At 36.8% G+C, this 27,794-nt stretch overlaps 1 protein-coding gene across 1 annotated transcript; it reads left to right on the forward strand.

Annotated features, from left to right (window-relative positions):
- The first annotated feature begins 1,543 nt into the window (after positions 1 to 1,543).
- On the forward strand, positions 1,544 to 4,040 carry LOC121251654. The gene is made up of 3 exons (XM_041150951.1): positions 1,544 to 1,711; positions 2,956 to 3,198; positions 3,846 to 4,040. Exons 1-3 carry the CDS (start codon positions 1,694 to 1,696, stop codon positions 3,906 to 3,908), a joined length of 324 nt encoding a protein of 107 aa, XP_041006885.1. The 5' UTR covers positions 1,544 to 1,693; the 3' UTR covers positions 3,909 to 4,040.
- Positions 4,041 to 27,794: the final 23,754 nt, after the last annotated feature.

Genomic DNA, 27,794 nt, shown 5'->3' on the forward strand with positions numbered 1-27,794 from the left:
ATATCATAACGATGACTTTAACGAGACAAATTCATAAGCTCTATGGTCCCATAAGAGATTCAAATCCACAACTCTGACACGCACTTGACTCATTCGGGACACGCCAGTTCCTAGGTTAACTGGAAACAGAGCATGACCGAGTCCGACCACGACGCGCAGACGCAGTCTTGCTTTACCTTTGACAGTTAGGACCCATTCGTTTGGCCTTTTACAGTTAGAAGCTGAAGGACAGCTAGCCATAATAAAAGGTCCAGTTGAGGGGGGCGGCAGTGGCTGTGGCACCCACCCACCTCAAAGAAAAGGAAACATCATGAAAATATAGCCAACGCAAAAAATGCTAAAACACGTCACACCTTTTTATCTCTAATCTAAACCAAATCCGCGTTGGCATTGTGGCGTGGCTTGTATGCATTCCAGCTTTAAAATGTTTCGGTTCAATTTTCTACGTACCTGTACATTCGACAGTCGACACTTATTTTACACTCAATTTAAGGCATTTAATCTATAATATTTAGGATTTATCGTGATCTTAATCGGATCATCTTTGTGTACACCAATCTTTCTCGATACAATGAAATAATATTAATAAAAGGCATAACTTATATTGATTCGTATTTCTTAGATTAAAAAACTACACACACTCATATATACAATTATTAAACACTGTCCTCTTCCATAGAAAAAATTATTAAACACTGTCACCTCACTTGATTGCGGGCTAATTTTTAGACTTATTCTATCAAATTATAAAAAGGAAAAAAAATCTTTTATTTATAAATCAAAAGTACCAAGTTTTTTTTTTTGTGTTCTTGCCATTCATTTTGATACTTAAATTTAGAATTTAGAATGATATATAATCTCTAGGTATTCAGTCGTAACTACAACTTTTTTTTATTAGACGTGAGGGCAATCCATTAAATTGAAATTTCATCATTTTTTTTTAAATAAAAGAGTACATTCTGCACCACTACAATGAAGAGGGTTATTTTATAAGAAAAATTTAAAATTTTTTAATTTGATATTTCATATTCATCGTGTGCATGTCCTCCCCCACCAACTTATTAGTAGAATCTTTTTCAAAATTATTTTAGATGCTCCTAAAATATGAATAAGGTAGATCTTAATACAAAATAATGTCATGCTGTTAAAACTATTTAAATAAATATTAATTTATAATGACATGATATATTAATATAAGATGGTAGAATGTTTATAATCTGAAATTACTTAATAATTAGTTTCGAGAATTATGCACTTTCTAACGTTATTTTAAAGGAAGAGATTTATTTTTGAGTAGGGTTATTGACACACTAAATATATCACTAAAATAAAAAATTTTCACATTAACTTACTACTAATATTTTGGAAAATTTTAATTTGCAAGCTAATTTAGGAAGACATTTTGTAAATATCATAACTATTTTAGAATAAAAAAAGAAATTGCCCGTTCATAGGGGTATTTGCGTAATTAACTACGATAAAGAGGCCCACTTTCGTAAAGCTGGAGAGTATATATAGCCGAAAGTTCCATAGGCCTGGGTATATCACTGGCGGAGTTTTGCTGTCATCGTTGCTTTGCTCTTTTTCACACAGCTCCTCCAAACACAAAAACAAAAGCCTCTTCCTTCTCTTATTGGTGAAATTCATCTGTACAATACTGTATTTGTTTCTTTGAAGAACTCGTATCAATCTCATGGAGGATCGTAAGGAGGTCTCTCTCTCTCTCTCTCTCTCTCTGCTTTTGTGTGCATCTCTGATTGTTTTATGTTCTTGTTGTGGTTCCGAGTTATTTCGTTTGTTTGCCGAGAAAGGCGATGGAAACACGAAGAAAGTAATTGACGGATTATATGAGAGTTTTAGAAAAAATTGAAGGCTTTCTTTTTGGTGTTGTTTCTAGTTCAGTTGGTCAACTTGGAGCCGGATAAGTGGATTTCAGTGTTTACCCAATTCACAGGAACTAAAAAACCAAATTTATAGATAATTTTTCTCTCTCTCATTTTCGTTAATTTTCTTGGCAACCGAACGGATTACGAAGTCCATTTTGAGATCTCATTGGTATATACATATTTACTTATGCGTACATATTTAGTGTTAGATTGTACACTGAGTCGAGTTTTTTTTCACAGATGAGTGTACCTGAAATTACAAAGAAATTTAGATCTATACATAATTATTATTTGTTTCTCTTCAGTTCTAAAAAAAAAGCTAAAATTCACTCTCTAAAGAAATTAAATTTTTTATTTGTTCAACTGAACGGGACATTCAAACACGTAATCATTTCACTTGGCTTTCTTTTTTTCTTTCAAAGATGAGAACAGTCAAAGGCGCCGGCTCCTTTATAATTTTTTCCCCTCTTTTGGCTTGCAAATTCAACTCCTGTCATGATCAACTTTCTGCTCTAATAATATTTGTATTTGGAAGAACATGCCCGACACCGGATTTCATTTGAGGTACTCGAAACTGATAATTTTGGGACATTCAGTAAGTGGAAATGAAATGACGGTAGAACTACGATTTCTGAACTTGTTTTTGAGAAGACAGTTCACTAATTTAATTGTCTACTTGTGGCCTGTGGGCATTGTGCAAAGGGGTCTTCAGAATTCATGTTATGTGACTCGTTGTCATGAAGTCACGTCTATAATGTTGAGATTATTTTTAGGAGTGGATGTGATCAATTCCGGGTGGTGTGTTAATTTTGCATGTGATGACTTTTTTACCATGGAAATTTGTATAAAATGCTGTGTAAAGTTTGCATTTCATGGCCTTTTTTTTTTTTTTTTTTTTTTTTTTTTTTTAATCTCAAACTAGGTATTTGGATATAAGGGTTACATGATTAGATACTGAAGTTCACTGAAAAGAGGCATTGGTGCTTTTTTTAGTCATTTATAATTTTTCTATCATGGGGGATAGACCTTTAGATATAATATATATGAAAAGTTTGATTTTTTTTTGCAGAAGGTCGCTCCCTGGCTATCAGTGCCTCAGTTTGGAGACTGGGACCAGAAAGGACAGGTGCCAGACTACTCTCTGGATTTCTCAAAAATTAGGGAAAATAGAAAGCAAAACAAGAAGGATGTGTCTAGAGCGAGTCTTGGAAATGAAGAAGAGTTCATTACCTCAAATACCACCACCAATGCAAGCAAACAAACTCACATTGATGATCACCACCACTACCATCAGAGCCAGCATTCTCCAACTGTAAGATTCTTGGCTAGCTTTGTGGTGCTTTGTTTGGTGAGACATTGTTTAATAATGCATCTTGTACAGCTAGATATGTGGTAGTTGGTGGTTATAAAGGAGAGGAACATAATAATATAATATACTATAACCGTTGATGGTGGCATACATGTGGTAGGCTGGTGGGAAAAGTGCAAAGTGGTATTAAATACGGTGGGCCAAAAATGCTAGTCTTTGAGTAGGAACTTCCTAATAGAGACTCGAAAAACACAGACACACTAGCATGCATTAAATTTTTGTTCTAGTGCTTAGATTGGAAACAATAGAATGGATAATTGTTGCATTGGTGAAGGGACAAAAGAACAAGTGCATAAATCATCCACGATATTTTATTCCCACATTAGTTATTCATCAATGACGAGCATGGTAGATATGCATGCTCATGGTAGAACTAAAGGGCAATGCTACTCATTATCATTTTATTCATCAATCATTTCATCATCCCATAACATAGCATTTAGTGATTGGAAAACTATTAAGAACTTGTCGGGATATTCTGATTGTTTGGTTTGGTATACCCACTAAACAGTAGGAAAATGATTTAGGTTTTTATTTCAAAATTTCTGGTCGATGAAATCCAATGCTAAATGTTTGACTTTCTTTTACAGACAAGGAGGAGCTTTCTCAGCTACTTCAACTGTTGCATTAAAGCCTGTCAGCCTGATACTTGAGGGAATGTTATTAGATGATTTCAATGTAATGATATTGTATTGGGAGACTGGTTTCTTTTGCCTGTATAATATGGTTTCGCCGAGCTCTTTACATCACCGTTTTATCGGATAGGAATGATGTTCCTTGCTTCATGATGATAACGAAAACATTGCTCCTTAGCACTCTGTTTTAGAATTCAACGCTAGTCCATAAGAAGTGATTCCATTTCTGCATCGGGTCTGGAAATTGCGAAATTAAATCCTATAACAAGAGTTAGAAATGAATCGATATTGAAAGCGCATGCGACAACAGGTTCTAGCTTACGTATGTCAGGTTGTAACTCACGCCTACCCCGTTCATAGATTTTGTATGGTGTTATACAACCGAGCAGTCGACGGAAGTCACAGAATACTAATTAAAAGGAAGCTTGATCACCAAAAAGCCTAATTACATATCAAATCTCTACGCTGCTCTACCTAATCAGCTAATAAAAAGCAGATGACAGGGAATATTTTAGGTCTATCAAAAGCTTGGGAAACTGAAGATAAATCTCGTGGCAAGATCCTTGCTGCTGGTAAATCCTGTCAGTTGCTTCCAAATTGACTTTTAAAAGGATTCTATCTTCTACAATTACACTGTTTTTATTATCTGAACAACATCCTCATCCTCAAGCACATGTTCCGGCGGTATAAGAAGAACGAAACATGTATTCAATCGGCACAAAAAATAAAATAAAAATCACATTTAAAAAATGATGAGTACAAGGTATTGAAGTGTTGAATGTCAATAGGATCCGCAGATTCTATGATTGGAAGATTCTATCTATATCTCTTTCTTACCTTATTTACATCAGTTGTATAGATTAGTTTTCCTTTCTTAGCTTTGACGTGTATAGCTGTAACTGTATAGTTGTGTATAGCTAGTTTTCCATATATAGAGTTTTCATGAATAGCTACCAGACTTTTCTATTATGGAATTCTCACAATGGTGAGAGGCATTCGGTCAATCTGATATGGTATCAGAGCTTGTGTTTTGAACCTAGAGTATATGCGCTTCCTAGTCTCTCTCTCTCTCTCTCTCTCTCTCTCTCTCTCTCTCTCTCTCTCTCTTTGGTTTTCTCAGATTTAGCCCTAGGGGCTCTCGGACTTTAGCCCAGTTTTTTTTTTGTTCTTGTTTTTTTGGTGGTTGTGGCAACAGATCTGTGGTGCTATCTTGGAATTTCTTTGGATTTCTTCGCAGATGGGCTCTTGGAGATATTTGATTCTTGATATTCTCAGGTTGTTTGGAGGTTTGTTCTGAGCTTTTAGGCTCTTTTACGGTGTGTTCTTTTTCTGGACTATTTTTATCTTCGCAATGTCTGAAGAAAACTCTATTATTCATTTCAATGGCAAGAACTATCTTAGTTGGGAGTTTCAGTTTAAGATGTTTGTGATAGGAAATGAATTGTGGGGACATATTGATGGGACGTCTTTAGCCTCTAAAGACCCCATGCAAGGAACTTGGTCCATGGGAGGCAAAGGATGCATGCATTGTCGCTTGGCTGCTAGACTCCATTGAACCACATATGGTGAACAACTTGAGGTCTTTTTCTACAGCTAAAGAGATGTGGGAATATCTAGGGCGGATATATAATCAAGACAACAATGCACGTTGTTTTCAATTGGAATTGGAGATAGCAAATTTCAATCAAGGTAACCTTTCTATTAAGTAATATTATTCTGGTTTCTTGAACTTGTGGAGCGAATATTATGGTATTATAAATGCTAAGGTACTGGCATTGTCCACACTTCAACGGTTCATGAGGAGAGCAGACGTGATCAATTTTTGATGAAATGAAGGCCAAAATATGAGGCTACACAGGCTGGGTTATTAAACCGAAATCCAATTCCTACATTAGATGTTTGTCTTGGAGAGTTACTGCGGGAAGAACAAAGATTGGCTACTCAGGCAAGAATGAGACAAGAGAGGCTGCATTCAGAGATGGTGAATGTTGCCTATGCAGCCCAGGGTCAAATCCAGTGCTACAGTTGCAAAGAATTTGGCCATATTGCTACCAACTGCACAAAGCCATATTGTAATTATTGCAAAAAACCAGGGCACATCACTAAAGAGTGTCCAATTCGTCCTCAAAATCGGTAAGCACAGGCCTTTCAAGTTGTTGTCCAAGCTACACCTGCGACACAATATTCACCTATTGTAGCTCCGACAGTTAACAAATTTCTTTTGGCTGAATACCTCCTCTTGTCCCTTCTCATTTATCACATAGCAAAAAACAGATTACACATATTAGAAATTTGAAATCTGACTTCCTATCCTAAAGGGATTCAAATCTTGGATAGAAATGTTTCTCATACTTATCTACCCAATCTAAATATTCAAATTACAGAACCTTTAAATCCTATACAGTTGTACAAACCTTCTCTATCTGAAATACATAGATAAAACATAGAAATTAATTCAAATAAATATAACCCACTAATACCCCCCTCAAATTGATGCTGGTGTATCTACAAGCATCAATTTGCTAACTAGGAATTGATGTCCCTGTCTAGTCATTGCTTTTGTGAATATATTAGCTACTTGAAGATCTGTAGAGATATGAGGAAGAATAATAGACATAGCCTCATAGGCTTGATGAATATAATAACAATCCATTTCAATATGTTCGATATGCTTGTGAAATACTGGATTGATAGTAATTTGAATGGCACTTGTGTTGTCATCATGAAGAGTAGTTGGCTTGTCTTGCGAAAAACCAAACTCTTGAAGAATGCCCCACAACCACATCACCTCAAAGCAAGCTGCTGATATAGCTCTATATTCAGCTTCAATAGAGGATTTAGAAACATACTCTTGCTTCTTGCATTTCTAGGAGATGAGTGAATCTCCAAGAAAGATGCACTAACCAATTGTAGAATGCTTAAAATATGGGCAACCATCGCAATTGGCATCACTATAAGCCAAAAGTTGTAGAGAAGTAAGTGCTAGCAGGAAAAAATAACCCACGGTTAGGAGTTCTAATCAAATATCTGATAATACAACGAATAGCCACTAAATACAAGTGCTGAGAGTGTCCATAAATTTACTGACAATATGGATAGCATATGACATCCTTTCGATACTTCACGTTGACTACCATAGGAGTATCAACTGAAGTAGTCTCCCCCACCCCAGCCAATTGAACAAGGTCCTGGGTGTATTTATGTTGATTAATAAATAACCCATGTGGCTGATTATGAACTTCTAGCCCCAAGAAATAAGTCAACAGTCCCAAATCTTTCATATGAAAGACCTTATGAAGATGCATCTAAACCCTTTGAATAAATTCAATATCGGATCCAGTAACAATGATATCGTCCACAGAGACCAATAGAAAAAACAAAACCAGAATCACTCTTATGAAGGAATAAAGAAGCATCATACTCACTCTGAGTGAATTGAAACTCAAGTAAGGTATTGTGGAACTTTTTAAACCAAGTTCTGGGAGCTTGTTTTAGACCATACAATGACCTTTGCAGCTTACAAACATCATTAGCTAAGGAAATGGGCATACTGAAAGGAAGTTTCATGTAAATGTGCTCTTTTAAATCACTATGAAGGAAAACATCTTCACATCCATCTGATTCAATCGCCAAGACTAAGAAGCGACAATGGCAAGAAGGAGACGAACAATCGTCATCTTAGCAACAAGAGAAAACGTCTCGTCATAATCAATCTCATATTCTTGTCTATTTTCCAAAGCTACCAAACAAGCTTTATATCTCTCAAGGGATCCATCTGATCTAAGTTTCACAGAATACACCCACTTACTACCAATGGATGTCATAGAAGAAGGACGACACAATATCTCAAGTGTCATTGGCTGCTAGTGCATCCATTTCTACTTGCATAGCATTCCTCCAACACTCATGTTCCATAGCCTGTTGAATAGCAATAGAAGAAAGTATAACAGACATAGAATAATGAGATGAAAAACTATACCGATCTGGGGTTTGGAGACTTTAGAAGTATGTCGACGAGATGGTGGATCATAAGATATGTCAAGGGATTGATCAGGAGCCATGGGCGGATGCTCAGGAGGGCAGAAAGAGCGGTTAGATCTGCTGGATGAGATGGTTTACGCCTGGTGTAAACAAAACCAGGTTTAAACTAAGTAGAAGCTAGAGTAGAAGTTGTATCCTTAACTGAAAAATTTGGCAAAACATAGAAACTAGGAGTAATAGGGTCTAGATGAGTATAAAAAAATTGTTGTTTGTCAAAGAACACCACATTGCGAGAAACTCGAATGTGTTTAACCTAAGGATCATAACAAACAAAAACCTTTTGAAAAGAATTATACCTTAAAAAGGCATATTTGACTGATTGAGTAGAAAGTTTGTGTCTTTCGTGAGATGGAAGATGCACAAAACAAACATAATCAAATTAGTGCAATTGAGAATAGTTTGGGGAGTGCCCAAATAACAAAGAATAAGGAGAAACATTATCTAATACTAGAGTAAGTAATCTATTAATTAGATACACAATAGTAGACAAAATTTCACACCAAAAACGAGAGGGCACACCTGAATCAATTAGGAGAGCCTAAACCATATAAAAAAGATAACGATTTTTTCTTTCAGCTACTCCATTTTGTTGTGGAGTATATGGAAAAGAACGTTGAGAAATAATTCCTTGGTGTTGAAGGAACATTTGAAACTCAATAGATATATATTCTCCTCTTGAATTAGAGTGAAGAACCTTAAGAGAGGCATATAATTGATTAGTGAGATAAGCCAAGAAACACTTGAATATCGGAAATACTTCATTCTTAGTGCAAAGAAAGTAAATCACGTAAAATGAGTATAATCATCAATAAACGTCACAAAATATTTATAATGATCATGAGATTTTATTGGGGCAATACCCCACACATTACTATGAATAACATCAAAGGCATGAGTGGCATGTGATCCTTTTGAAGGAAAAGACAAAAACTTTACTTTTAGCTAACTTGCATGTATCACAATCAAAAATTAATTGAAATCTTTATTGCCAATTAAACCAAAAGATAACAACTTATGAAGTATGTGAGAATTGGGATGGCCCAACAGCCTATGCCAATCCTTAATACTCAAAGTACTAACATTACAAGAAAACAAAGATAAAGACTTTGACTCAACAGATTTTGAATCTAAACATAAAGGAAATAGCCGACCCTCTTTAGGACCCCTCGTGATCATCTTTCTAGTCACCTGATCATGTACAAGACAACCAGAAGAAGTGAACGACACTCTACAATTGTCGTCAACTAATTGTCCAATAGAAATCAGATTAGTATTTAATGAAGAAGACACCAAAAAAATTATTTAAGGAAGGAGAAATGTCACCTACGACAGTGATAGGTAGGGAACAACCATCTATCGTGTGAATTTTAAGTGGACCAGCATACTATGAGACATTAACAAGAGAGTGAGAGACATTTTTCATATGGTTGGTGGCACCAGAATCAAAATACCAAGGTTTAGAGACAAATTTGGTTTTACCTGAAATACCAAAAGTTGAAAAAGCTGAGATGGTCATTTGTTGGACCATTTCTGGTGTAATAGAGGTGGGATTTTTAGAAGTGGAGGCTGGAACATGAGAGGAAGTGGCCGAGGTAGAGCTAGCAGCACTAATAGCCTCAACAGTAGCTTAATAGGCAGTTTCTTGGCGACGTGGAGGACGTATCGAGAAATCCTTAATGATATGTCCTTGCTTCTTGCAATAGTTGCAAGTTTTCTTGGAGCAATTTGCAGCGAGATGCCCATAACCTTTGCAACTATAGCATTGACTAGTGCTCAAATCCCCCCCTTTGGTTTTTCCTTGAGCTGCATATGCCACAGGAGTTGGAGTAGCTTGTTCCATGGCTGTTTGGGTCATCAATATTTGCTCCTCTAGAAATATCTTTCCCAAACACATATCAAGTGGAGGCACAGGATCTTGGTTCATCAGATTAACACGAATAAATTCAAATTCAGGCCTTAGTTTCATAAGAAATTGTGCCTGCATACTTGCTTCATGAACAACTTGAATATCGGCCAAACTTGTTGCTGGAATTGAAGTGATATCTATATACTCAGCCCACAAGTTACAAAAACTAGAATAAAACTCCTCCATAGAGAGAGTTCCTTAAGAGAAATTCGACATCTCTAGTTCAAGTTGAAATCTCCTAGTTGCATTATTCTGAGTATACAGTTGCTTGAGATGATTCCACATATCATGAGCATTCTTGAATGAACGTAAATTCAAGATAATATGGGATCAACAGATCTAAGAACCCAAGACATGACTCGGGCATCCTTGCTTTCCGAAGAAGCCTGCTGATCTTTGTCCTCCGGTACCACACTACTCCTATCAATATGACCCCAAAGTTAATTTCCTTTCACCAATAGTTGAAACTGAAAAAACCACGCAACATAATTCTTTCCATTGAATCGAATCAGAAGAGAATCTCTAATTTTAGAAGACATGATAGACAAGAAACCCTAGCCACAACCCTTGAGACTAGAGAAAAAAATAGCTGCAACTCTGGAAACAAAAAAACCTTAGCCGAGAATCTAGAAACTAGAAAAAAGCCCTAGCCGAAATTTAAGAATCAGAAAAACCTAGAATTCTTGACCTTGCTCTGGTACCATAACAAATTTCTTTTGGCTGAATACCTCATTTTGTCCCTTCTCATTCATCAAATAGCAAAATAAATTACACGGATCAAAAATTCAAAATCTGACTTCCTATCCTAAAGGGATTCAAATCTTGGATAAGATATGTTTCCCATACTTTTCTGCCCAATCTAAATATTCAAATTACAAATTTTATAAATCCTATATAGCTGTACAAATCTGTCTATACCCAAAATACATACATAAAACATAAGAATTAATTCAAATAAATATAATCCACTAATAATAGTCACTACAACAAGTACTAGTCAGGTTGTCCTCACTCCTAAGATGGTCCAGCAAATGATCATCTCAGCCTTTTCTGCATTTGGACTTCAAGGTAATGGTAAGACAGTCTCCTCTCCTTGGTTTGTGAATTCAGGAGCTTCCAATCACATGACTGGTCAGTCTAAATCATTTCTTAATGTTCGGAGTTATAATGGTCCTCAATAGATTCATATTGCAAATCGAAGTCACCTACCTATTAATGCAGTTGGTGATATTGGACCTTCCTTCCAAAACGTGTTTGTGTCTCTTGGGTTATCTGCTAATTTGGTTTTAGTAGGACAACTAGTGGATAATAATTGTAACATTTCCTTCACTCATGATGGTTGTTTTGTGTAGGATCAAGTGTCGGGGAAGGTGATCGCGAAGGGGCTTAAAGTGGGGTGATTGCTTCCTCTGTAGTTTTCTATTCCTAGAGCTTTATCTTTGGCTTGCATACTGTAAGCAATCAGAGTGACATTTGGCACAAGCGATTAGGCCATCCTGATTTTCTGATATTACATCATTTGTTTAAGCATGGTTTTCTGCGCAATAAAGATCAGATTTATACTCATAGCTTGTCTATTGATTGTACTTTTTGCAAACTTGACAAAAGCAAAATTCTTCATTTTCCTATGCGTGGTAGTTGTGCTACCAAATGTTTTGATGTTATCCATAGTGATGTTTGGGATATTACACCAGTTGCTTCGCATGTCCATTATAAATATTTTGTGACGTTCATTGATGATTATAGCCATTTTACTTGGGTGTATTTCATCCATTCTAAGAGGGAGGTGCTTCAGGTTTTTAAGACCTTTGTTGCCTACCTTGAGACCCAGTTTTCTACATGTCTTAAGGTTTTGAGGTCAAATAATGTTGGTGAGTACATGTCTCATGCTTTCCAAGCCTTTTTGTAGCAGAAAGGCATTATTTCTCAACATTCTTGCCCTTATATACCTCAATGGAACAGTATGGCTGTACGCAAGAATCGCCATCTGTTAGATGTTGTTCAGACTTTGCTTTTAGAGTCCTCTGTTCCTCCTAAGTTTTGGGTGGAAGCTTTGTCCACTGTTGTCTATTTGATTAATCATCCGCCATCTCATATTTTGGACTTTGAGTCACCATATTATCATCTGTTTGGTTTACATCCTAGTTATCAAGCCTTACATACATTTGGATGTGTGTGTTTTGTTCATCTACCTCTTCATGAACGTCACAAACTTATTGCTCAATCTGTTCAGTGTGCCGTAAAAAGGTTTTGTGTGCTTTTATGTTGCGGCTAATCGCATTCGTATTTCTAAGAATGTGATCTTCTTTGAGAATTAATATTTCTTTCAAAGCCATGTTGTTCCTAGTTCTAATCTGGCTATGCTTCCTAACTTTGATGATGTATCACGACCTGTTGAGCGCTTTAAACCAGGTGTTGTTTATCAGAGATAGTAACCTCCATTTCTATCATCTCCCTTTCCCAACTCTGATCCGACATTTGTTTATGAAGCTTCTACTTCAAGATGGTCCTCTTGACCTTCTCATCCATTGAAAAGGTATGGCTTTTCCCACGCGTCGCTTAATACGACTTTAGCTTAGATTAGTGTGCCCAATTCTTACTCTTAGGTAGCTATGCAAGCCTGTTGGGTAAAGGTTATGGATGAAGAGTTGCAGGCTTTGCAGGAGAACCATACTTGGGATATTGTTTCTTGTCCATCTGGTGTTAAGCCTATTGGGTATAAATGAGTATATACCATCAATCTAAAATCTGATAGTTCTCTAGGTAGGTATAAAGCACGATTGGTGGCGCTTGGTAATCGACAGGAGTATGGGGTGGATTATGGAGAGACCTTTGCTCTTATGGCTAAAATGATTACTGTACGAACTATCTTAACCATAGGTGCCTCAAAGGGTTGGCCTCTGCTGCAGATGGATGTTAAGAATGCCTTTTTTGCATGATGATCTTAAAGAAGAGATCTATATGACTCCTCGAGCTTGGTTTAAAAAGTTCCGGTCTACTTTACTTGATTTTTCCTTTGTCCAGAGCCAGTATGATTCTTCATTGTTTCTGCACAAGATGGCTAGTGGTATTGTGTTGCTTCTGGTTTATGTGGATGATATCGTTATTATAGGAACCAATTCTGTATTGATTCCGCAGCTCAAACAACATCTCAAAGCCTATTTTCACATGAAGGATTTAGGTCCTTTGCAGTATTTCTTATGTCTTGAAAGGAAATATACTCTTGTCGGTACTTTCTTACATCAGCACAAGTATGCTTAGGAGTTGATTACATTGTGGCAAGTCTTTAGGAAGGAAATTTTGTGCAAACTCCCATGCTTTTACCCTATCCTTCTCTTTATCGACAATTGGTCGGTAGCCTGAACTATTTGACCATCACTAGACCTAACATTTCTTTTGTAGTTCAACAGGTTAGTTAGTTTATGCAGACTCTTCATCTTCCACACTTGGCTGTTGTCTGTCGCATTGTCTGGTACCTAAGGGGTACTTCTGATTGTGGTCTTTACTTTCCTACTGCATCACCAATTCAGTTGGTGGCTTATAGTGATGTTGATTGGGCGGGTTTTGTGAATACTCGCCATTTAGTCATTAGTTGGTGCATGTTTCTTGGCAATGCACTTATTTCCTGGAAAAGTAAGAAATAGGCTTGAGTCTCCAAGTCTTCCAACAAGTCCGAGTGTCGTGCCATGTCTTCTATTTGCTCTAAGATTGTTTGGTTTCATGGGTTGTTAAGAGAACTTGGTTCCTCTCAGAACGAGCCTACTCCTCTTTATGCCGACAACAATAGTGTTATTCAAATTGTTGTCAATCTAGTCTTCCATGAACGTACCAAGCATGTAGAGGTCGATTGTCACTACATTCGTGAGGCTTTTGACGAGAAAATACTTACTCTTCTTCATATATCTACGGATCTTCAGACTATTGATGTCTTTTCCAAAGCTTTGCCACGACCATGACATCCATTTCTAGTTGACAAATTGATGCTTCTTGATCAGCTCGCATCAATTTGAGAGGGGATGTTAATAGGATCAGCAAATTCTATGATTGGAAGATTCTATCTATATCTTTCTTACATTATTTACGTCAGCTGTACATATTAGTTTTCCTTTCTTAGCTTTGTCGTGTATAGTTGTAACTGTATGTTTGTGTATAGCTAGTCTTCCATATATAGAGTTTCCATGTATAGCTACTAGACTTTTCTATTTAATGGAATTCTCACAATGGTGAGAGGCATTCGGTCAATCTGATATTGAATAAACCTTGCTAACCCTTTGTGAATTGTGTTTCATGCTTGAACCTTAGACCAAAGCAGTGTACATTAGGTCATTTCCAATTATCATCGAAAAGTTTAAATGTGGAAGAAAAACCTTAAACCAAATCTCTAATAGGCACATTTCCTGTGATCAAGTCATTTTTAAAGTCAAATCAATGATGGAAACGGCTACCTGACAAGTAGCATTGCCAATTCTCATAGGATGACAAGCATGAGATGATTTGTTTCCCAATAAATAAACCAAGAAAATCTAAATTTAAAAATAGAAAAGAAGAAGAAGAAGATGGCATTGTCCAAAAACTGTGGACAAAATCAGCTACATCAAATGGTTCTATAACATGATAAATTGAGTTTTTAGTTCCTGAAGCAGAATAAATGACTACAATACGGAACATAATTTAAAAAAGAACCAAAAAAATAGAAAATATTGGAGTCGCTTAGCAGTAAGGTGAGCTAGCTAGCCACCCCCCACCTACCACTTGTTCCAATAGAAATAGTAAAAAGGAAGCCTTATAGATTATGTCTTCTGCAATCTTAAGCTAAATCAAACTTAGAGAAAACAAGAGCCTTCAAAGTATCTAATTAATCGAGGTGCAGACAAGTGCCTAAAATTCTTACAGAGATAGGGTAAAGAAACTACTATGATTAAGCTTGCAATATGTGAAAGATATGTTCACTGTCTCTAAAATTCTTATTGAAATTGATCTTGACAAAATCGTCATAAAACGACTCATGAACCACCAAGATCAAAATTTTTGGTAGTGTGCTAAATATGAACAACCAACATACAATATCTTTCTAGAAACAATATATGTAATCTTTCATAACCATTTTGTGACATTGAAATTGATCTTGAAAAAATTGTCATAAAATGACTCATAAACCACCAAGATCAAAATTTCTAGTAGTGTGCTAAATATGAACAACCGACGTATAGTATCCTTTTAGAAACAATATATGTAATCTGTCATTACCATTTTGTGACATTCTGAATCCATTCCACAATTTGGGTCTGGACGCATGGCTCCATAGTACATGTGCTTAAAAGGAAGCAGCAGTCAAAGAGAAAGAAGAAAAAAATGAGTCATGTTTACTAAGAGAAGTCCCCTCAAATGTATGATGCTGGAATTTGGTGCGTGTATATGTTAGATCTGTGTAAGACCCAAATCTTAGGATCCAACTACATAATACATCTAAGCTATCAAACATTTCCTACTACTGCTCTTTATGAACCTATTATTAAAGAATACTTATTCAAAATAAAAATTAAATTAGTATAAGGTCGGAACAGATAATGAAAATATCCAGAGACAAATTTCTCACAAGTATAAGTTAATTCATGAAAAATTACTCTTACTCCCTCAAACTACTATGGGTTTTACACTTTGCACCCCAAATTACCAAAACTGACACATTGCATCCTCAAGACCAGCCTATTGAAACAAAATCATCAGTTTGCAAAAATAGAAAAACAATCCAACAAATAATAACAAACATCCGAGTTGGATGGAAAGGTTTTACCTACCTTCCCTTCCTCAACCTTTTCCACCCTCGACACCCTCAATAATTCTAGGGAGATCCAACAACTGCCAATCAAAATTAAAATAAGAGAGAGAGAGAAGCTATCTCAATGAGCAAACGTCCACAATGCAAGCATGAATGGGAAAAACCTAGTTAGAATTTACTCATCAAGGGATTTTATTTATACAATCGCAGATACAAACCATCAACAACAAGGAAGCCAGACCAGATAATGGCATCTATGCTCGCATACGATATTGATGGTCCTCATATGGAAAAAAAAATGCACAACCCATATGCTATCTGTGTCAAATCTGAGTTCCACTAGGATGGTTCACTTTCCACATAAGTTGCATGATGAAGAACTCATTCTAGAATAGTCTGCAGATCAAAGCTGAGGTTTATGTGGTATTGTTACCACCATATAATTCTCACAAAAATTATATTTCATTCTCTTCAGTTTCTTATTTATACTATGGAGGGAAAATACATTAAATAAGGGCTACAGTAAATGCTACAATACAACTAAGGAAATAAACAACTCTCAACACTCCCCCTCAAGTTGATGCAAAAATATCTCTCATGCCCAGCTTACCAAGAGTTGTTTGAAACATGTTGCTAGTAACTCCTTTTGTTAAGATGTCGGCCAACTAATTCCTTGTCTTCACATAAGGGGTGCAAATTACTCTTGCACGTAACTTCTCCTGGATGAAATGCTTATCAATTTCAATATGCTTGGTTCTATCATGTTGCACTGGGTTATGTGCAATACTGATTGCTGCTTTGTTGTCATAGTACAACCTCATAGGCTCTGTAGTGTCATCCTTAAGCTCTTTTAACAATACTTCAGCCATCGTAACTCACATACTCCATGTGCCATAGCTCCAAATTTCACTTCAGCACTCGATCTAGCAACCACCAATTTTTTTTGCTACACCATGTCACCAAATTTCCTCCCACAAAGGAACAATAACCTGAAGTAGACCTTCTATCCTCCACTGATCCAACCCAATTTGCATTTGTATATGCTTCTATCTTGAAGTGACCATGCTTAGAAAACAACAAGCATTTTCCTGGTGATGACTTTAGATACTTAAGAATCCAATAGACTGCGTTCATGTGAGACACACGTGGTGAATGTATAAATTGACTCACCATACTAACTACATAGGCAATATCTGGACGCGTGTAGGATAGATAAATTAACCGACCAACCAATCTTTGATATCTGCCCTTGTCTACCATATTTACTGCAGCATCTTCTCCCAACCTAGCATTTGGTTCAACCGGATTATCCACTACCTAGCATCCCAGCATTCCAGTTTCCTCGAGGAGATCAAGGACTTTCTTTGGGAGATAAAAATCTCATGCTGAGATCATGCAACTTCAATGCCTAATAAATACTTCAGATTCCAAGGTCTTGTATTTCAAACTCATTGGCCAAGTATTTCTTTAGTTTCTTCACTTCTTCATCATCATTTCCAGTTATTATAATATTATCAACATACACAATAAGTGTAGTCATCTTACTTGATGGTGTATGCTTGATGAATAATGTGTGATCTGCTTGACTCTGCTTGTAGCCATATTTCTACACAGCTTGGGAAAATCTTTCAAACCATGCTCTTGGAGACTACTTCAATCCATATAAAACTTTTTTTAGTTTGCAAACTTTACCCTTGGCCTCAGGAAACTCAAGGCCAGGGGGAAGTTCCATATATACTTCCTCTTCCAAGTCTCCATGAAGAAACACATTCTTCACATCAAGTTGATAGAGTGGCCAAGCCTCATTTGTTGCTAAAGAAAGCAAAACCCGAACTGAATTCATCTTTGTCATAGGCGCAAATGTCGCTTCATAGTCTATCTCATAGGTTTGTGTGAATCTTTTTGCTGCCAATCTTGCCTTTAGTCTATCAACAGATCCATCAGGCTTGAGTTTTGGTGTAAAAACTGACTTGCATCCCGCAATCTTTTTTTCCTTAGGTAAGAGAACCAAATCCCAAGTGTCATTTTTAACAAGGGCTCTCATCTCATCTTGCATTGCCTCTTTCCACTTTGGGTCACTAAGTGCATCCTGTAGATTTTTTGGAATGGACACAGAGGACAAATTGGAAATAAAGGTACGATATGAAGGTGACAAGTTTTGGTAAGAGGCAAAGTTAGAGAGTGGGTGTTGGGTACAAGATCTTACCCCTTTACGTTGTGCAATAGGTAAGTCCATATCATGAACAATAGGAGTTGAGGAGTCTGGGATAGCCAAAGAATTGCCTAATTCCGAGTTGGATGACTGACAAGTAGATGAGGTGTCAGCTTTACTATTCTGGTGTCATGAGTACTCTCAGTTCTACACCTAGTGGCTCACCCAGCTTATCAATAGGTGGCTCTGGCTCTAGCTCTGGCTCTTGCTGTTGGTTTTCACAGGGTAAGGGTTGCTATTGGTGTGCTGGTTTAGCATGTATAAATGTCACTAACGGATCCACAAATGACTTCTCTTCTTCACTCTCATTCTCCCCCTAAAGAGAAGTCTGAGGAGAAGAAAAATAGGGTTGAGTTTCAAAGAAAGTGACATCCATAATGACAAACCTTTGTCATGATGGTGGATGATAGCACTTATACCCTTTCTAAGTGGGAGAATATCCTAAGAAAATACATTTGAGAGATCGAGGAATGAGCAGGCCCATGAGCATGATCAAAACAAACACAACCAAACACTCTTGGAGGCACAACAAACAATGAAGAAGACAATGAAGGTAATTGAACTTTCGTAGGTGTCTTAGAGTTCAAGACACGAGATGACATTTGATTAATGAGATAGGCTGCTGTAAAAAGAGCATCACCCCATTAAAACTTTGGAACATGCATGGAAAAAAGTAAGGCACGGGTGACCTCTAAGAGATGCCTATTCTTCCTCTCAAAAACACCATTTTGTTGTGGAGTATTAAACAAGTAGTTTGATGAACGATGCCATGCTCATGGAAGAAACCTTGAAGGTTATCAGACATGTATTCGCCTTTATTGTCAGAACGAACAACTTTAATAGAGGTACCATATTGGGTTTGAACCATTTTATAAAAGGTTTGAAAAATGAAAAACACCTCGCTTTTCTCCTTTAATAAGTAGACCCAAGTAGTGCGAGAGAAATCATCAATAAAAGTGACAAACCAACAAAAACCAGATAAAGAAACAATACGAGATGGACCCCAAACATCAGTATGAACAATTGCAAAAGGTTCTGAACTTTTATTTTTATTAGCAAGAAAGAACACATGATGATGTTTAGAAAGTTCACATGTCTCACATTTAAACTGAGATACATCAAAATTAGAAAAAAAATTTGGAAAAAATGTTGTAACAAGAAGAAAGAATGGTGCCCTAATCTTTTATGCCAAAGCCATGCTATAACCATAGAGTCGTGAATGTGGGTGGTATGATAAGCCTGTTTGAGCTGTCCAGGTGTCTTGATCTGTGAATCTAGATAGTAAAGACCATCCTTCAAGCTACCACTGCCAATCATCCTCCCTGTGGCTAGGTCCTGAAAGAAACGCTGGTTAAGATAAAAAAAATCACTCAACAATTTAAGGTTAGAGTGATTCGGGCGATGGAGAGAAGATTATTTGTAAAGTTTGGAACATGTAAAACATTTGAAAAAGACAAAGACTCAATCACAAGAATTGAACCTTTACCAAACACAGAGGACAGAGATCCATTAGCAATTCTAACATTATCCCTACCTGAACAGAGGTTATATGAGGCGAAAGAAGATGATAAACCAGTCATATGATCAGATGCCCCCGAATCAATTATCCAGGGATCATTATGTTCAATGCATGATGCACTTAGAGATGTGGCTAAATTACCTGAGTAAGCAAAGGAGGAGGATGCAGTGGTGGCTAAGTCCAGCTTAGACATAAGCCTATAGAGTATGTCTACTTCTTCCTTATTAAGCCCTCCAAGGTTCGAAGTAGAAGGACCAGGCATAGACATAGTATGTGTAGAGTTCACAGTCAAAGTGTGATTAGCACGGGGCCTAGTACCACCACCAAAGCTGCCTCCTCTACCTCTCGTAGGACGACCATGAAGTCTCCAACAAGTCTCTCGAGTGTGTCGTGGTTTATTGCAATGATCACAAAACAACTTATCCTTCTCACTTGTAGTGTCAACATTTTTCCCCCATCACGACCCCAACTTGGCTTATCAAAATGCTGAGTACCAGTAAACAGGGTAGATCGATCCTGGGGAAGAGAATGAAGCATCACACCATGAAGACTTTCTTCATTTTGAACATAAGAAAAGACCACCTGAAGAGATGGTAGAGGATCCTTTCCTAGAATTTGAATCCAAACTGAATCATACTCTTCATTCAATCCTCTAAGGAAAGCATAAATACGTTCCTTTTCTGTTATCTTTCGAATTTTTACAAAATAAGTGATACACTCCATTTGAAAATTCTGATAATGATCTACTTCTTAACACAAAGCCCATAGTTGATGAAAGTAAGCAGTCCCAGATAACTCACCTTGGGTCATCCCATGAATTTGTGGCTTTAGTGCATAGACTTGAGCAACATTCCCTTTCTTTACAAAGGTCTGGGCAGCTACATCCCACACCTCTTTTGCAGTGCGGAGTAGTAGAAAACCATTACCAATATCAGGTTGTATATAGTGTAGCAACCAAGAAATGACTGTGGAGTTTTCCGCTTCCCATCTATCATAAGCGGGATCATCCAGTCTTGGTTCGAGAATCTTGCTATTCAAGTGTCCTATCTTCCCTTTACTCTTGATATACAAGACTGCAGATTGAGACCAAGACAAATAATTTAGCCCATCTAATTTCACAATTGATATTTAGAGGGCTGGATTTTCATTCGAGTAAGCCACTTGGCTTTCTATTCTATTATCATTGGTCTGTCCTTCACTCTTCTTTGGATCAACCATTGAAAACAACCAAATAGCTCTTTTTTTTTTAATACTAAGTTCGTACCTCAAAAATGATGAACCGTTTACACTTGCAGCTTACACGACAGGTCGTTTAGCTCCTAGTTATGCCTCTGCCTTTGCTCCTGCACGGCATGTCGTATGCCTAGGCAGTATCAACACGGCAAGTCGTTTGGCTCATTCTTCTTTTGTCTTCCTTGAGCCCTAATCTCCCGAGGTCCTTCTCCACTTAGCGGCGGCTCCTAGCAGAGATCACATGATCTGAGTTCATAGTGAAGGTGTTAGCTTCGTCTTCAAGTCCCACACTCACTACCGCAAGGGTCTAGCTAAGTTTTAGTTGTCTCAAAAAAACCAATAGCTTCAACGAGTGTACCAGTTGTCTCAGAAAAACCAGAAAACGGCTTCAAGGCTTCGATCTCACTTCAGAGACACCACTACAATGCCAATATTATCATCTTGAGTTGAATTTAGAAGCTCAAAATCAACTAGAAAAGCTCTAACTCCAGATCGTGCCGATCTCCATTTTTTTTCTTTTTCTTCTAAAGTCACGACCAAGTCCTTTGTTCACCGTGAACTTAGTCAGTGGGGTTCCCAGAAGATTTTGATTAGACCCATGAGTTCGACTTCCTTACCGTAGGTTGCCGTGAGTTACACTTTGGTCCTAGCCTAACCCTAACATATAAGAGTTTTATTAAAACTATGTTCCACACACCCATATCCTAATGGATTTAAGATAGCTAAATTGTTATATATTAAGTGATTAGTTATAATGGGATAAGAAAATTCCTAAAAGATAAGATTCACTCTATACCTATAATCACAGTCAAACACAAAGTCTTAGATTTCTTGATGGCCAAAAGTCTATAAATAGCATTGAGGGATTAAAGGGTTCACATCTACAATATCAGAGTGCCTCTAGCCATCGGGAGATTTGTGTGGCTAAGTTGCTAGAGTGATTTTTCTCTCATAGTCAAATCAAATTCTTAATCAAACAGATGGAGAAATGTACGTGTTTAATTATCATTATTTTATTATTGTGGATCATAGAAAATCAAAAGATCCAATTATTAATGTTCATGTTAAAATATTTAACATGTGGTAACAGTGAATATGTGCTTTCGTGTATTGTGATTTTATCATATTGCGAAAGATTGAAAATATTATTTTATGATTTGAGAAAGAAATTTTATTATGATGTTTTAAATAATTTATTGATTGTGTATTATGAAATAATGATACACTAACATTCATTGTTGCATTTTGGATCTCAGTATACTTTTTTATCAGGTACTATGCATGTATTATGTCACTTCATATTTACTTTTCTCTGTTGTATATTATTCTGTGGAGAAAATTGAGGGTCTGCTTTGAAGAAATAGAGGAAGTTGAGGGTTATGGAAAAACCATGTGAGTGAGCCGCTTTGTATGCATAGTCATCGGGTGTGGGGTAGAGCGTCGTGTGTAGTGGCCCATGGCTCAACAAGACGTCGACTTAAAGGGGTTGAGAAGTGCAATCACCGACAACACGGTGTTGCCGTAAAGGGGCTAAGAAGCCCAAAACCCCTGCCCAATTGTGAAACCCATCGTAGGTAAGGGCTGTTGATGCTAAGAGGAGGCTAGAAACCTCATCCGCGACACCTCTGAGATGGTGGTAGTGAGCTCTAAAGCCCATTGGCCGCGACACATGGCACTGTTGCTATTAGATATTGTAATAACAGTAAACACACAAAAAGGAGGGGGGGAGGGAGAACCGTGAGTGGAGGTGGAGATAGGCGGCGAGAGGAGGCTAAGGACGCCATTCCGTCTTTCTATCGCTGACGATCTCCACGACTGCGCCGAACAGAAGGGAGTTTTGATTCCTCTCTGGTGCGGCGCTAGAATGACTTAAGGAGGAAGAAGAAGAAACCCTAAGGGTTCCTTCTAACTTCTGAAAAGCCTGGGCCTGGGCCTGGGCCTTGGCCTAGCTTGAGAGAGAATAACGAGCCACTGTTGTGGCCCAACCGGGTAGAAAATTTTAAGCTAGTAAAAAAAAATCTAAAATTTATTTTTCTGTTATATACATGTTATTATTGTTAAATTCAGGTATTAAATTAAATTTTCTATACATGTTATTATTGGTATATACAGGTATTAAATTAAATTTTATGCATGTTATTATTGTTAAAGACATGTATTAAATTTTATTAAATTTTCTATACATGTTATTTTTGGTATATACATGTATTAAATTAGATTTTATGCATATTATTATTAAATACATGTATGAATTATTTATTTTGGCTCTTATTATGCCATGTATATTTGTTTATCCAATATAGGGCAAATGGTTTACATCAAGATTTAAGAAAAAAAAATGGTTGCCCAAAGGTACAAGATTTTCTTAATTTTGGTGACAAATCATTAAACCCCATAGTAAGGTGGATATGATGGAGTAAACACTTTGTGTGTCAAGATCTACTCCCAAAAGAGGGTCTTGATGACACTACTAGTTCATCCATAAAAAACAAGGTTGGAGTGAACACTTTGTGTCAAGATCTACTCACAAATGAGGGTCTTGATGACACTACTAGTTCATACATCAAAAGTAAGGTTGGAGGGAACACTTTGTATATCAGAGTTTACTCCCAAAGGAGAATTCTGATGATACAATAATTCATCTGCAGAATTTAATACTGGTGAGAACACTTTGTGTATCAAGAATCTACTCCTAAAGGAGGGTCTTGATGACACTATTAATTCATCCATAATTGTTTAAATTCTTATTATTATTTATAAGTGTCTAACTCAAAGCATTATGTGACAAAAATTTCTTGCAGTAATTGTACCTACATCACTACACTCACATACTTCATTTGTTCTTGTTTTGAATGGCTCTAATTTTTCTGAATAGGTTGAGCGAGTCAGGTTCACCTTGGGAGTCCTTGACCAGAACTCATTACTTACGAGTCCAAAACCATCACCCATCACTGAGAATAGTAACAAAGATGAGAGAGAGTCATCTAAACAGTGGGAGAGATCAAATAGGCTAAGTTTAATGTTCATGAAAATGACCATAGCCGAAAATATAAAAAATTCACTCCCTAGTACGGAGGATGCCCAAATGTTTTTGAAAAATGTTGAGGAGAGGTTTCAGTCTGCAGATAAATCTTTAATAGAAACACTGATGGCTAGACTTACCACCATGAAATATGATGGTGCTAAAGGAATGCAAGACCATATCCTTGAAATGACAAATATCGCTACTAGATTACAAACCCTGGGAATGAAAGTAAAGGAGTTCTTCATTGTTCAGGTGCATTATAATTCTATTAAAGATAAATGGAATGTAAATGAGTTGTTAAGTATGGTAATTCAGGAGAAAGCGAGACTAAAACAATAAGGACATTACTCTGCTAATTTTGTGACTAAAGAAGCTAGAAAGAAAAAACATCATTATGGAAAAATGAAACGAATTGGACCACCAAAAGGAAAGCAGCCTGGGAAAGTTAATCAAGTTTGGCATAACAGTAGCAGATGCTACTTTTGTGGAAGCATGGACACATGAAATCTGAGTGTCCGAAACGTAAGGTTTGGTTTGAAAAGAAGCGTAAGCCACTTACCTTTGTATGTTTTGAATCAAACCTTGTAAATGTTCCCACTAACTCTTGGTGGCTAGATTCGGGTGCTAATGTTCATGTTTCCATAACCATGCAAGGATAACTTACAAGCCAAACACCAAATCCCAGTGAGCGATTTATCTTTATGGGAAATGATAATAAGGTTGAAGTTTTAGCCATAGGAACTTTTCATTTGGTTTTGAGTACCGGTCAATATTTAGACCTTCATAACACAGTATATGTGCCTTCTGTGAGGCGTAATTTGATTTCCTTATACAGACTAGATACTAATAGTTATTCTTTTTCATTCCATAATGGTAGTTTCAATTTGTTTAGAAATGATTTATCTTTTGGTTCTGGGTTTCTTTCCGATGGCCTTTATCGACTTTGCCTTGATAATACATTTATTAAACATACATATATCCAGCACCATGAAACATGTATTGGAACTAAAAGAAACATGATGGATGAAAATTTTTATGACTTGTGGCATAAAAGATTGGGCATATCTCCAAAAAAAGGTTACAGAGATTAGTTAAAGAAGTGATCATTCCGCATCTTGATTTTACTAATCTTGAAGTGTGTATGGATTGCATTAAAGAAAAACAAATCAAACATACTAAGAAATGTGCCACAAGAAGTAAGGGACTTCTTGAAATAATTTTCATAGATATATGTGGATCATTCTCCACTGAATGTTTTGGTGGAGAAAAGTATTTTATCACCTTTAGAGATGATTTTTCATGGTTTGGATATATCTATTTGTTACATGAGAAATCTCAAACTGTTTTAGTACTTAAGGTATTTCTCATGGAGGTGGAAAGGCAGTTAGATAGAAAGGTGAAAATCATCAGGTCGGATTGAGATGAAAAATATTATGGAAAGTATGACGAATTGGGCCGTAACCTGGCCCATTCACCAAACTTCTTGAACAACGTGGCATTGTTGCATAGTACATGATGCCCGAGATGCCATAGCAGAATGATGTTACTAAAAGGAGTAATCGAACTTTATTGGATATGGTCAGAAGTATGGTAAGCAATTCTACCTTATCCAAATCATTGTGGGGTGAAGCCGTTAAGATGACAATGTATATCTTAAACCACGTTCCTAGTAAGTCAATTCCTAAAACTCCTTACGAGCTATGGACTGGTAGGACACCAAGTTTAAGGCATACGCATGTTTGGGGTTGCCCAACAGAAGAGAGACTTTACAATCCCCATGAAAGAAAATTGGATCCTAGAACAGTAAGCGGGTACTTTATTGGGTACCCAGAGAAATCCAAAGGGTATAGGTTTTACTGTTCTAATCACAGTCCGAGAATAATGGAAATAGGAAATGCCAAATTCATTGAACTTGGTGAGATCATTGGGAGAATTGAACCTAGAGATGTGATCATTGAGGAAGTACTAGTAGATGTCCCTATATCTATATCCTTAGAAAGGATAATGATTCTTCTAATTGATCATCACGATGATACATTGGAACAAGTAAATGATCATCCATCTCAGAATGATAATACCGCTGATGAACCAAGTTTAGAGTCACTAGAACAGGTTGTCTTACGCAGATCTCAAAGAGATCGGAGACCTGTTATTTCAGTAGACTATGTGGTGAATCTCCAGGAATCTGAATTTGACATTGGGACAAGTAAAGATCCACTAATGTTTTCACAAGCCATAGAGGGAAGTGATTCTAGTAAATGGATCGATGACATGAAAAAAGAGTTGAAATCCATGGATCAAAATCAAGTCTGGGATCTCGTTGAATTGCTTGAAGGGAGTAAAAGAGTCAGGTGTAAATGGGTCTTTAAGACCAAATGCGACTCAAAAGGCAATGTTGAACGATATAAAGTCAGACTTGTTGCCAAGGGTTTCACTCAGAAAGAAGGTATTGATTACAAAGAGACCTTTTCTCCAGTATCTAAAAAGTACTCTTTCAGGATCATTATGGCATTGGTAGCTCATTATGATTTAGAGTTACATTAAATAGATGTGAAAACGACATTTTTAAATATAAGTTTGGATGAAGAGGTTTACAAGGAGCAGCCAAAAGGCTTCTCAGAAAAGGGCAAAGATTACCAAGTATGTAGGCTTAAGAAATCAATATAGGACCTTAAGTGAGCTTCCTAACAATGGTACTTAAAGTTCAATGATACCATTACTGCCTTTGGATTTAAAGAAAACATTGTTGATCGATGTATATACCTAAAGGTCAGTGGGAGTAAGTTCCTAATTTTGGTCCTGTATGTTGATGATATCTTGTTAGCTAACAGTGATCTTGGCTTAGTTTATGAAACCAAGGGTTTTCTCTTTAAGAACTTTGAAATGAAAGATATGGGCAAGGCATCATTTGTGAACGGAATCGAAATTTTTCGAGATTGAAAACAATGACTGTTGGGATTGTCTCAAAAAAGTTACACAGAAAGAGTTATTGAGAGATTTGGTATGAAAAGTTGTTCATCACTTGATACTTCGATATCAAAAGGTGATAAGTTTAGCCTATCACAATGTCCTAAAACTAAGTGTGAGCGTAAAGAGATGACAAAAATCTCCTATGCTTCGGTTCTGGCAACTTGATATATGCACAGATTTACGCGAGGCCAGATATTAGTTTTACAGTTGGTATGCTTGAGCGCTACCAAAGTAACCAAGGGATGTCTCATTGGAAAGCAGCAACTGACATTTTGGAAGTAATTGGATACTCAGACTCTGATTTTGCTAGTTGCTCTAATAGCAGGAAAACTACTTCAGGTTATGTTTTCTTGTTGGCTAGTGGAGCAATCTCATGGAGAAGTATGAAGCAAACAATCACTACTTCATCTACAATGGAGGCTAAGTTTGTGGCGTGCTTTGAGTTCGCAGTGCATGGTTAATGGCTGAGGAATTTTATCTCAGGGCTTGGAGTTGTCGACTTATAGCCAGGCCATTAAGAATTTATTGTGATAATTCATCTGCAGTATTCTTCTCCAAAAACGATAGGTATTCTAAAGGTGCCAAGCACATGGAGCTCAAATACCTAAGCATTAAGGAGGAAATACAGAAACAAACAGTGTCCAAGAACATATTAGTACTATGCTTATGATAGCGGATCCATTGACAAAGGGTCTAGTAACGAAGCAGTTTAAAGAACATATTGATAGAATGGGTCTTATGATAGGAACATGCTAATGGTCTTATGATAGGAACATGCTAATGGTCTTATGATAGGAACATATTAATGAGCTCGTAGATGTTTTGAATTCTATTTGGACACTTAATGATATCTATTATGGTTTGTTTTATTTCTGTTTTCTTGTCTTTCCACTTTGTATGTACATTAAATGGTGTGGATGAATGATGAAAAGATAATGTCTATAATAGACATGAATTGGAACCAGTATTACAGTATTAGGCTTAATTATCCCAATTAGAGATCATGTTAAATTAAAGGTTACTGGTGTTGTGGTACATGACAGGAAATTTGTTGATTATATAACAGAGGACCGCCATGACTCGCATTAGTAGTTAGTTTGATATTGATGTTACAGAATTTATGAAATGTATTTTGAGCTGTGAATGGTTTCAGGAAATGAATTTGCGCAGTATGGTTAATTTTCTATAATAAACCCATGAACAGAAAACATTATGGGCG

Source organism: Juglans microcarpa x Juglans regia, chromosome 2S (assembly GCF_004785595.1).
Source record: "Juglans microcarpa x Juglans regia isolate MS1-56 chromosome 2S, Jm3101_v1.0, whole genome shotgun sequence".
In the NCBI taxonomy this organism is placed as follows: Eukaryota; Viridiplantae; Streptophyta; class Magnoliopsida; order Fagales; family Juglandaceae; genus Juglans; species Juglans microcarpa x Juglans regia.